This window comes from Lactuca virosa, chromosome 9 (assembly GCF_052849685.1).
Source record: "Lactuca virosa cultivar CGN04683 chromosome 9, Lactuca_virosa_CGN04683_v6, whole genome shotgun sequence".
Taxonomy (NCBI): Eukaryota; Viridiplantae; Streptophyta; class Magnoliopsida; order Asterales; family Asteraceae; genus Lactuca; species Lactuca virosa.
Genome location: NC_136434.1, coordinates 226,815,514 through 226,828,962, shown reverse-complemented (window position 1 = coordinate 226,828,962; position 13,449 = coordinate 226,815,514). Strand labels below are relative to the sequence as shown.

The 13,449-nt window shown below is 36.5% G+C and overlaps 1 protein-coding gene across 1 annotated transcript; it reads right to left on the bottom strand.

The window, feature by feature from the left end:
• Nucleotides 1-12,563: 12,563 nt before the first annotated feature.
• Nucleotides 12,564-13,016, bottom strand: LOC145140365 (putative mitochondrial protein AtMg00820). Its single transcript, XM_079073880.1, has one exon. It carries the CDS (start codon nt 13,014-13,016, stop codon nt 12,564-12,566), a length of 453 nt encoding a protein of 150 aa, XP_078930006.1.
• Between the last annotated feature and the right edge of the window lie 433 nt (nt 13,017-13,449).

Genomic DNA, 13,449 nt, shown 5'->3' with positions numbered 1-13,449 from the left:
TTTGAAATCCGAGTTATAACGAAGAAGTTATGGTCCGTCGAAGTTTTACGGCAAAACCGGCACGACACCAGGAGACGTAAATATTGAATTTACGATGGAGGACTTTTTAGTCTTAGAAATCTAAACAAAAGTTGTAGTATACGTTAAACCAAGAACATACAAAAAACGAACGCCCAAATCTGACTTCGTATGAGGAAGTTATGAATTTTCTAAGATTTGGCTTAACAGTGCACAACCCGAAACTCGAATTTTAGATCGAGCGGTTTTTGGCCTACGCGACCTAAATAAGAATTGAAGATCTCATTAATAGGAACTCAACGGTAAAAAGACAGACCAAAACAGAGTCTGTATGTAGAAGTTATGAATTTTACGCGGACATTTAACAATATAATCTGCTCGTACTATTAAATTTAAGATCGGTCAAGAATTAGCCGACGGAGTCAAAATGAAAGTTGTAGATCTTATTTATACCTACGCGTGGATATAAAGAATGTCAAAAACGGAGGTCGTATGTCAAAGTTACGGATTTTAGAAGTCGGAAGTGTGTTGTGCGAAAATGGGTGATGTGGCACAATCTTGGCCATTGCTTTCTCCCCAAGTCTTGCCACTACATGGTGACATGTGGCACCAAGTTCATCCATTTTTCACCCTATAAATAGAACCTCTCCCACCCTCATTTTCTTCACACCTTTCCCATTCTTTCTTCTCTTTACTCTCACTCTCGCTAGAACCTCTGTCTAGCCCCGAAACCCCCCGAAAAGCCTAGGGAACCTCCCTAGCACGAGGCGGAAGCCCCGGAGTGCTCGACGGCTCCGAGAAGAAGAGATTTTCAGCTCGGGAACGCTGCTCCAAGCAAAGCCCGGTTTTCTATATAACCCGCCGTAAGTGAGCTACACCTACGATATTTTTAATATAGCTTTTATTTAATTATAGTAACGTTATTAGGAACTTATAATAAGTACTTGAGCTATTATTATGGGTTATATAAGTATTTTTTTAACGCTTATATAATAGTAATAATAGCTAGACTATTAATTAGTCTCGGCGAATAATATACTAAACTCTAGTGGTAATAATACTAGGTTTCGTCGAAGGAAATTATTTTTAAGAAGCGAAGCGCTGTCTGAGTTCGGAATCACCACCTTTTCAAGTGAGTGCATGGTCTGTTTCATATTACACATAGATATGAAGTATTTAATATAAATTACGTGCTATGTGTGCATATTGTCTGAATACTTGCTGTCTATGCTGGGTGAAATATTTTTATACACGTTTTAAATGATTTAAATTGTATATGTATTTTATATCTACAAAACGTGTTGGGTAAAACATGGGTAGATGTAATAGTTGCTGTGTGACCAAATAAAATAATGAGAGGCCTCGATATAGATGTTATTGATGATCCAGTCATCTAGCAGAGTATAGATGACGACCACAGACTATTCTAGACAATCCAGTGGAACGCTAGCAGGCTCGCAACCTGTAGGTGTTTATTTGAACTGTGTGCTCACCAGCAGTACTCCATCCCCCACATGGTTGCCTTATTTGACATGAATTGCTGAGGAACCCCCGAAGCATGTGTTGTCACCCCAATGAAAGTCCTTAGACTAGGTCCCTTGTGTTAGATGTTTTAGGGACGTAAAGTGAGGATAACGGGAACGGGTAATCGGGTTTGTTTGGTTTGATAAAGTTAATAAACTTATTTATTGTGGGTTGAAAACCCTATGTACTCACTAGGTTTCCCAACCTGACCCACTCAGTTTATTTATATCACAGGTGTTGATATGAAGTCACATTACACTGAGAGATTAAGGAGATATAAATCACTAGTGATAATGCATGTATTGACGATGACATCCCAAATGTTTTAAAATGAATACAAATACTTTTCTTCGGAAATGCTTTGATAACGTATTTATCATGTTTTATTGGGAACAAATTCCGCAACATTTTTATTAAAAGTGGTACTCTGATTTTTATAAAGCATAAACAAAATCGGTCTTTTCTGGCCGTGAAAATGGGGATGTCACATACTTGATGTGAACAATGCCGGTTGTTATATGTAATGTTGGTGGTTAATGTGTTATGTTTCATGTATATCCATTGTGATGATAATTCGGTTGTTAGTCACACGAGCCCCCAGACGTTTCCGCCGTCTGGTTCGGGGGTGTGACAGCCACATAAGCCAAAAACCCAGAACAACCCTCCTGAAGATATCTCTCGGCCCTCGCACTTGAAAAGAGAGTTGGCCCATGTGAAGCTACCTTACCAGTAATAACCATTTATCCCCCACTTGGGGTTCGAACTCGCACTATTTGATGCTCACAGTCAATCGTGGCCCCATTTGGACCCAACCAATCCATCCCAATGATAACCTTCGATCCTCGCAGCGGAATCGGTACCAAGTCAATAAAATATATTTTGCTGAATAGGTTCAGGACACACCCATGTTGAACCCTTGAAGCACTCACAGAATGGTCATCAACAATCTCAACATCTAACGGATAATCCATAATCCTGAGAGCCTCACTAAACTTCTTTCGAAGTACAAGAGACATAAAGGATCGGGTAGCACCCGAATCAAATAGAACATGAGCAGTCATACCACTGACTAAGAAAGTCCCTATACAAGATCAGATATAATATAAGCACAAATAAAAAAAGCAATAAAGATATGATAAAAATTACGTACCGGTAACCACATCTGGTGCTGCACGAGCCACATCAGTAGTTAACTAAAATACATTGCTCTTCACCACAGGTGTCTCCGCCTTGCGCTGGCAGCCATCGATAACCCTCAAGGTGGCTGGTGTAGGTGCCGCCACTGCCCCTCCTAACAATCTTGAACAATTTCCCTTTTTATGGTTGGTCTGATTTCAACGAAAGCAAATCAACACACCCCGGGGATAGTCCATACTCATATGACTCGTCTAACCACATCTAAAACAACCTGAACCCACTGCTCGACATGCCCCACCGTTCCGCTTTCCGTACTTACCACAACAGCTCCAACCATGTTGGCCTCTGATGTGTGAATCAAAAGTCTTGGGCTTCTTATCCTGACCCAATGCAGTATGCACCTGTTGTAGCTTGCGCTTCGTTTGAAGGTACAAATCGATCTCCCGTTCCCAGGCCTTTGCAATCATATCATTCAGGGCCTTTCACCTTGAATAGCTCACAAACTCTCTAATCTCATCCTTCGGCATGTCATGATACCTCACCTTTTTCATCTCCTCATCCACAACATACTGCGGAACCCACAGGGCCCTCTAACGGAACTTGGCGGTGATCTCTGCCACGATCTCAGTAGTCTGATGAAGGTCCTTAAACTCCCTCACTAGCTGCTGCACCTCAATCGCTGGTGCATACTCCTCGTGAAATCTGGACACAAACTACCCCCAAGACATGGCCACCACCGCCTCAGTTCCCATAGCACGACCGACCTCCTACCCCCAGTCACGGGCTCGGTTTCTCAGAAGGTAGGAGGAAAATCTCACCTTCTCCCCCTCAGGGCACAAGCTCATTCGCTGAGTATTCTCTATGTCCGCGATCCATCGGTGGCTCGCAATGGGGTCCTTGGCCCGAAAAAACTCTGGAGCTCCAAAGGCCTTGAACTCCCAGAACGAGGGAGTTTGGGCACCTAATTTTGCAAAAGCGATCTCTGCCCGAAGGGTACTGAGTCACTCATCCAAAAGCTCCATACTCCCCTCCTTGATGGTACCGAAAATCATAGGGTTGGCCTTCGTGATACCGCAAGTGATCTCAGAAGTGATAAACTCACGCAACCACTCATCAATGGGTTTGACACCAGCGCTGGAACCAGATCCAGAAGCTCCTCGTTGATTAGACACCATACTCAACTGAAATACAAAAAAAAACAACGATCAACACAAATATGAGGAGACTTCCTCTCTACAAGACCCTTAGAAGTTTTAAGAGCATTCTTATCTCAGGTATAGATCCCGTGCTTTCAGTAGTACGGTCCCAATACTACCTTCCACACCTATGTGCACTTTCCTCAAGAACCATCCCGAAACCCCTAAGTCACCACACTAGATCTATACACACCACCCCTATGCTAAATAGCATACAAATCATACTATTGCATTCCTCGGTTCTCCTAGGAATCCCCAATTCAACCGCCCTACAATACCGAGAACCTCAACCAACACCGTCGGTTGCCTTATACACACAAGTCGTACAAAAAATGGGATCACATAGACTTTTGAATAATGACTCTACCCTAAATCCACAACTAAAAAAGGAACATGAAATGAGGCTAAACCGATCATTCTAGGGATATATGATCCTAATCGTATACAACTTTTAAAGCATACACCTACAAAATAACTGAGTCGATATCAATTCCAAGTAGCACATAGCATCAAATCTTCCTAGGCTATAAGGAATCACATAAATCAGCCAACTCTATCATATGATTCATGAAGGTATTCTTAGCCTTACACTAGCATACAATTCACATATCCGAGATACAAGGGTATGGGTAATTTGGAAACCACTTACTTGATCTGGGCTGATTGCACACATTGCATCCCCTTTTCACTTAGTAATTTTTTTTAGAAATTAAAATTTTCTTTTGAAAAGATTATCATTTCTTCAGTTTGAGTTTTGACACACCTGAAAGTGTGTCTGAATCCCTCAAACCAAGGCTCTGATACCAACTTGTAACAACCTAGAAAAACTGATAAATTTTTGGTTTTTAAACCATTAATTTAATTTACCGTATATCTCCAAGTCAGCACAAGATACAATATCCAAAAACATCAGGGTACAAATATCCAAATATTGCAGAAATCGTGGGGGGGATGTTGTGTCGTCACGCCGGGCCCTTCCCTTTCGTACTAGAAGTACCTGAAACCATAAACGTAAACTATAAGCATAAAGCTTAGTAAGTTCCCCAAAGTACCACCTACCAAACATACAACTGGGCCTAGCCCTAAGGTATATTCCAACCCAATACACAATTATGGGCCTAGCCTTGGGGTTTCTTCCAAACCATCATATACTCATGGGCCCAGCCTTAGGCCCCAACCCTGGGGTTTCTTCCAACCCAATCATATAATAACGGGCCCAACCCTAGAGTTTATTTCAACCCAACATGCAAACACATAAGAGTCACAAGCAGCTAGCATTATACATACACATTTTTAGTGGGACAACATTGGTACCTTCGACCCACAACCATAGTGAGAAGACTCACCTCTAACTGAAGATAACTGAATCGCACACTCGAGCTACTGCTAACACGACTCCTCATACTAATTATAACCCAATAACAACCCTAATTAATAATCAGGGTTTAACCCATAGTTAATGGTCCAAATCATATTTTATCTTACCAAGATCAAAATACCATTTTGCCCTTTCCATGCATGACCTAAGATACAAGGTCCAAAATCCCTAATAAACCAAGGCCCAAAAATGTCCCAAGTGGGTTTTATGGAAGTACGCCCAACGTACTAGCTATTACGCCCAACGTACTTCCTTGTCTTGGAAGGATTATAGGACAACAACCCAGTATGCCCAACGTACTCTGGGTTACGCCCATCGTACCCTTTAGAAGTCTAAACTCTCTATTACCTTAATGCTTTAAGCCTTAACGTCCAAACTTCAGATTTAATCCTAATGGACATCTAAAGTCATAAAGTTGTAACCTTTATGCCTTTGCATGGAAAAAGGGAGCTCAAAACCAAAACCCTAACTTATATTTCCATTTAGAAATCCACAACTGTTGCATGGATGAATACAAGAACCAAGCTTGCATTTTTATGTCACAAAACACTCAGAAATGCTTGAAAGGACAACTTAAATGGTTAGAGTAGACCATACTTATAAGAAGAAGGTTTTTGGGACAAAAAGGTCATAATTTGCAACCTAACAAGATCTAGCAAGGCAAGAATCAAGATTTGAACTTTATACCTCTTGGAGATGCACAAAGATGAGAAGAATCTATATCCAAAAGCTCGGATGCAACACCACTTCTCCAAAGGTCTTCCTTCACCACTAATAACACAAAAAATATCACTCAAGAGATTTAAAACTCATACATAAGAATTAGGGTTTCAAGATGGGGGCTAAGAGGGATGGAGGCTAGAGGTAAGGAAGGGTTTAAGGCCATAAAGTCCTTTAAATATGGTCTAAACCCTAAAATTTAGGGTTTGCCATCTGCATGAGTACGCCCATCGTACGCACGCGTACGTCCAACATACGAGAGGAAACCCGCGATCATTTTTAATGACCTACGTTCGACGTACCTATCTCATACGCCCAGCGTAGGGACCAACTTTGTAAACTTTTTAATGAATCAAGCTAAGTATGAAAATACCTGGAACACTGATGTTACGATTGGTGATTTTTCATCAATAGATCATTGTTTTGTCCAGCCACAAGAATACATGAGATTAATTCATAAAAAAAAAAAATTAAACCTTTCTCACGATATTTTTGTTGCAGAAGCATGTTAGTGGCTTGAAAAGTAAAGAAATTTTTCTCTAGCATGTCTTCATCAATTATAGTTTCAGCACATAATTTTAGTTAAGAAATTCCATAAAATAACTTGTAAGCATTGTACATGTGAACTTATAAAAAAATGAATACATGAAAATGACAAGAGCGATACGGAGTTAGAGCTCTATGGTAGAGTCGTGCTGATAACGTGCTATAAAATATGAAGCTATGTTAAAGAACATAGTAGGAAATGAGATTGTAAAAAACTTTATTTTATCATTTGTGGTAATAACAACCAACATTTACAATACATATTGCTCACTATTTATACTAAAACAAAGAAGATGAAAGTGCACTATGTTATGAATGCTCTTTAAAATGGTACATAACTACACTCATAAAACTCATAACAATGTTTGTTATAATGCTTACTAATGATAAAGAGGTATAGGAGAAATAAGAAATTCAATGATCATTCACAAATTAATATTTCATAACATGGCTACAAGTTTTACCCTTCTCGTGTTTTATTAATAAAGTCAACTTGTTAAATAATATTGCTCAAAATGTCTTACATTTTGTAATCAAATGAAATTAAAGTAGATATCTATAATATTAATATCCATATCTTGCATAAGATAGTAATAATAGATTCTGCATTTTTAACAAATTTAATTAACACATTAAATCCCTATTTTAATAAATGAATAGTTTTAATCTTCTTTTGACAAGTGTCATTCTAATATAACCTCTCAATAATATTATGCAATGTGTCATGTAGATATATTAGTCTACTCATTTCAAAATTCAAATTTATATTTTCTAATTATATGTTAAATTTGAAGTTATAATAATTTTAAAAATTTGATATATTTTTTAATTAATAATTTATTTAAAATGAATTATTTAAAATATTTGATTAATAATTATAAATTTTTATTATAAAAGTTTAATTAATCCTATAACCGTGGTTCCCACGGGTTATAAACTAGTATCATATAAATATACAAACAAAAGAAGCGGTGTAACTCAAAATTATTATGTAAATGCTGAAGTGTGCGGATGAAGCATTTGAAACTGAAATGATTCTTTCAATGGTGGTTCTATGTGTGGCCTTTTATCAATTATATTATTTTGAACTTTCTTTAAGAGTTTCGGTCAATCTTTCACGTGACATTAAATTGGGAAAATGACTCTTGAGGGTAATTAACTTTTGCGTTTGTACTCATTTTGTCCCTTTCCTTTTTTTTTGTATTCAATATACCATCGAACTTGTTGTTTGTGTTCACCATAACCCTTTTGATCGGCTTTTGACCTGTGATAGTCGGTCAAAGGGTTATGGTGAACACAAACAACAAGTTCGATGGTATATTGAGTACAAAAAAAGGAAAGGGACCAAATGAGAACAAATGCAACAGTTGGTTACCCTCCTGATTAATTTTCCCTTTACTCATTTACAACAAATCTCACGTCATCTCCTACTAATATTAATGACTTTATGAGATTCATTCTTGTTTCTCTTCAAAACATAACCCACAAAAGAACATTATTCATACATGTACAACTTTGTAATGCACTTGAATATTTATTAGGGGAATCTTGACTAAGCAGATGCATTTCATGACTACATTTACATTTCCAATCAAATGATTTATCGTATCATGGATTCTAGACAAGTCTACAAACGAGTGGAATCACAAGTGCTGTGATTTTTAATTTTAATTAGCTTTAAGATCGAATTCATGGGATAAGATACAACATCAATATGTACAATATTATGCTGCTTTTGTAGACACATCACCATAATATACCTTGAGTTAAACGTTTATTCTGATAAATATACCTCTCATACACAGTCATATCCTTTTGTAGAGAGGTGTTGACAGCTAACTACAGTAAGCATAGCATAGACCATGTTTTAACGAGGTTACCCCTTTGAAACGCTCTTCATATACGTTATAGCCAAAGAAGGTTGCAGTCTTTGATAATTTTGCAACTTTAATTTCATTTAACTTTTCAGGGAAAATGACTCAGGAGGGTAACTAACTGTTGAGTTTGTTCTCATTTGGTCCCTTTCCTTTTTTTTGTACTCAATATACCATCGAACTTGTTGTTTGTGTTCACCATAACCCTTTGACCGGCTATCACAGGTCAAAAGCCGGTCAAAAGGGTTATGGTGAACGCAAACAACAAGTTCGATGGTATATTGAATACAAAAAAAAGAAAGGGACCAAATGAGTACAAACGCAAAAGTTAATTACCCTCAAGAGTCATTTTCCCCATTAAATTTAGGGTTTATGTTGTTTTTAGAAAAATATACTATTAAAATGTTTTTATATTTCTAACAAACCTTATAACAACATATTATGGATTTTTGTTTTCCACCACTGATCATATTTTAATTTTAATTTTGTAATTTTGTCTTAAGTTTTAGATTTTGCTACAAATATGTTTGATGTGTAGTTATATCATGTTTTTAATCATATTTTTTTTATGTTATTGAAAAAATTAATATATCTAGTGAAACGTAACATTTTATGTCATTAATATTTATATTTATTAGTGGTATAATGATTTAATATGATACTAAAAGTTTGGTTTTATAAAAAATATTAAGAAAATAAATGTTATAAAAACTAAGAAAGTTAAGTTATAATATTAATATTTTATTTTTTATTTATCTTTTAATTTTCACCAAATAATTTCAATTAATTCAATTGTATTTAAGCGTGATAAGTTTTCCTTTAATATCTTATGCTTTAACCTAAGAAACTTGATGTGCCAATGTTATAAAAACCAGATTTTTAGTTGAACCACTATGACAACCGGTTTCCGATATCAAGCAGTGGTATGTGCAAGGTTCTAAATAACATAAAGCGTGAGTTGACGGCAATGTCAAGCCTCGAGTTTTTTCAAACATGAACGAGCCATGTCGTTTGTAAGACATGACTTAAGGCGACAATTTTGTATATAATTAATACTTTTATATGTATTTTCAACTATTATTTATTTTTATACACCTATAAGAGTTAAAGCGGCATTTTGGTAAGTTTGGTGGTATGTATAAGCCTTGGAGCCATGACGAACTTTTTTAGAACCTTGGGTGTGTGTGACCTTCGAGTTGTGTACACTGTAGATAACTTGATCAATCTAACTATTCAATTTTCTTTGGAAATTGACTGCTTTTTTAATGAGTTAAGTGAAATCCAACTATCCAAGTCCAATAAACTCGTATAAATGGTTTCCTACCGGTTCTATCACACCAGTTCAACCTGGTTTTTGAAGAAGGCTCGGTCCAATCTTGAAATTGGCATAAAACTGGTCATTGTTTAACCATTCTCATCCCCGATTCTCGGTCCGACCGATTCAAACCGGTTTTTAAAACAATGGATGTGACAATATCTAAAACCTCACTCCCACTCCCGCTAACGTTGATACGAACGCACCATCACCACTCTCTTTTTGTCGACACCGGACAATCACGCGCCCTCGCTCCACATTGTTGTCGACCTACGCCACTACTTCCGTTCTTGTATCTTCAATCCACGTCAACATCCCATCCTTTACATGTGTTTGATGCCTCAATTAGCTATAAAAATTTTATTCCAACACATATCGAGTTATTTTTTCATGTACATCTCCTAAATTTTGTTCCTACTCTTCATGTATTTAATTAATTACGCTAAGTGAACACGAGTAAAGTATAATCGAATATTGTTATGTTGTTTGGATGTGCAATTAGAATTTAATCATATAAAATCAGAACCAAAACATTCAAGGATACATACCTATAAGTATTATTAAAAGGCTCAGTACCTTGATTTATCAAAGCAATAAGCAGCCTCTGCTGCTCTTAGAAGGAGACTTATACTTTCGACAAGTCGGAAAGGTCAAAAGACATGCTTTAATCTCTAAAATTTTACATAAAAGATTAATATATTATATGAATAGTATATGTAGTTTGGTTGAATACCCAAATCAGCAAAAATAGTGGTGTAATAATAGTCTGATATGCATAAATTTTTAGTTAATCAAAAGTTTAATTAATGTGAGTATATATATATATATATATATATATATATATATATATATATATATATATATATATATAGGGTTGGGTTCAACAAGGAACAATTTTAAACCATAGAACCAAGGAACCAAACTTTTCTCAACTTTTAGAGCAAAATTTTCATCAAAAAGAAACTAAAAATATAGATATTCATAAATTTTTATCCTCCATCCATTGATATCAAATTTGATAAAAAAAAAATTGATCTGTTCAGATTCATACTATGAATTTGTTCAGATTCACATTGTGAATCTGTGCAGATTCACCATGTGAAATTTGTACAGATTTACACTGTGAATCTGTGTAGATTCACACTATGAATTTGTGCAGATGCATACAGTGAATTTATACAAAATTAATGATTTATAGTTCAGATGAACAATGTGAATCTGAACAGATAAAAAAGTAAAAAAAATTATAAAATTTGATATCAATGGAAAGAACATAAAAAGTTATGAATTTGTATATTTTTAGAATTTTTTTCGATAAATAATAAGATCTAAAACTTGAAAAAGTAATGGTTCTTTGGTTCTATGGTTTAAAATGATTCCTTGTTGAACTATATATATATATATATATATATATATATATATATATATATATATATATGCTACCTTCACACATGAATGAGTTCATGTCTAGGCTATGCTTACGTACATTACTAATCATTTCCCTGAAGCTAATATATAAAGTGATCAAAACTATATTTATAGATTTTACTCTACTTAACCAATATGATAATAACCCAATGTAATCAAATACCATTCTTTTGTATGAAAACCATTTGTTCGGTAGACTATGAAGTCATATGCTTAAGATAGTATCTAGTAGTGACAAGTGATGTACACCTCCATGGGTATAAGTAGTTTCTAAATTATGTTGTTGCGCCATGAATGAAAATATATGTTTAAGTCTTCCAAATTAATCCATTTTGTTGTTTTATAAAAACCATTCATTTTACATACACGTGTTTCTTGGCAAGCCTATTGTGTATGAACTGAACAACGCATTATACATATCAAACTATCCCTCATACTATTTCTTTTTAGAACTTAAAATATCCTATTAATTTTTATTAATTTTTATTCTGTCTTGATTATATATAATAAGGTTGAACATATAAACATGCATAAATACCACTTGGACCAACTTCTTAAATCCATTTGTGTCTATTGGTGTGCTCATTATTGTGAGACGGTGGATAACCTCCCCAATCCGCATATGTGTAGACAACGAGATTGGTATTGGGGGATACATGAATCTGGAGACCAAGGTCAATGGTGTCGCGGATGTATTGTAAGATGCGTTTGAGATCATGAAAGTGTTGCTCTCTGGGGTCATGCATGTACATACAAATTTGCTGAACAACAAAGGTAATATCAGGTCTGGTGAAAGTCAAGTACCGAAGAGCACCAGCCAAACTATGATATAGCATGGGGTCCGTGACTGGAGGTCCGGATGAGTCTGGATTGTGAACCGGTTCAACTGGAGTGTGACACGGATTGCCTTTTAGTATGTTAGTACGCTCCAAGATATGTGTGGCGTAATTTTGATGAGAGAGAAATAAACCAGAATCATATCGAATAGCTGAAATACCGAGAAAGTAGTTCAGCGCACTAAGGTTGGTCATGGCAAACTCATGGCTAAGCCGGGAGATGATCTGTCTAAGTAGGTCTATGGTGGATGTTATCAAAATAATATCGTCAACATAAAGGAGAAGATATGTTGTGGCAGTGATATTCTGTAAGATAAAGAGTGAGGGATTTGTGCGGCTTTGCTGAAAACCAATCACGGTGGCGTGCTATGCAAATTGATGTTACCAGGTTCTTGGGACCTGTTTGAGGCCATAAAGAGATCTATGCAACAAACAGACATGGTTAGGAAAGCGAGAGTCTCAGAATCTGGGTGGCTGGTGCATATATATTGTCTCCTGTAGATGCCCATGTAAAAATGAATTCTTGACTTCAAGCTAATGGACGGGCCACTGGTGAGAAATGTCTATGATGAGAATAATATTAATGGTTGCCTATTTGACAACCGGAATAAAAGTCTCTTCACAATAGACACCCTGTTGTTGACTTTTTCCATTTGCTACTAGTCTTGCTTTGTAGCATGAGAGGATACCATCTGCACAAAATTTTTGATGAAAGAGCCACATAGACCACACAATGTTGACCCCTTGAGGTCGTGGAAGAAGCTTCCAAGTACCATTACTCATAAGTGCATTGAACTCATCATTCATATCTTTTTGCCAGTGTGGATCCTTTAAAACCTGTAAGTGAGACTGTGGAATAGGGGAGAGAGATGTGGTATGGAGGTTGAGATGATGAATGGGTTTAATAATCCCATTTTTGGCACGATGTGTCATGGTGTGGGTTGGTTGAGGAGGAATGGGTTTAAGGGAAACAGTTGGAGATGAGGGAGGTGAGGGAGGTGAGGGGTGATTGTGGTGATGAATGAGATGAGTTAGGTTGATCATCGATGATGGTGGTATCCGAGGGTTGAGATGGAGATGTGGAAGGGTTGGTTATGTTTTGAATAGAGGGGAATGGTGGTATGTGTCCTCAAGAAAGTTGTATGAGGGTGATTCTTTTGGAGTGATAGATTTGAAGGGGAAGGTGGTTTCATAAAAAATGACATGTCGAGAAATTATTATTTTTTGAGAAGATAAGTCTAAGCATCGATACCCATGATGGATAGATGGATATTCCAAGAAGACACGTGGAGAGGATCTTTGTGAGATGTGATAAGGTAAGGGAGGCATAACGATCCTAAGACATGAAGGTGAGTATAGGTGGGATGAGTTTGGAATAGGCGGAAGTAAGAATATTGAGTAAGTGGATGGCCATGCAAAGAGCTTCCACCCAATATGTAGGTGGCATGTGAGCTTGAAACAGAAGGGAACGAATGGA

Coding starts and splice junctions, on each gene's coding strand:
- LOC145140365 (XM_079073880.1), bottom strand. CDS start 13,016: ATGATCAACCTAACTCATCTCATTCATCACCACAATCACCCCTCACCT.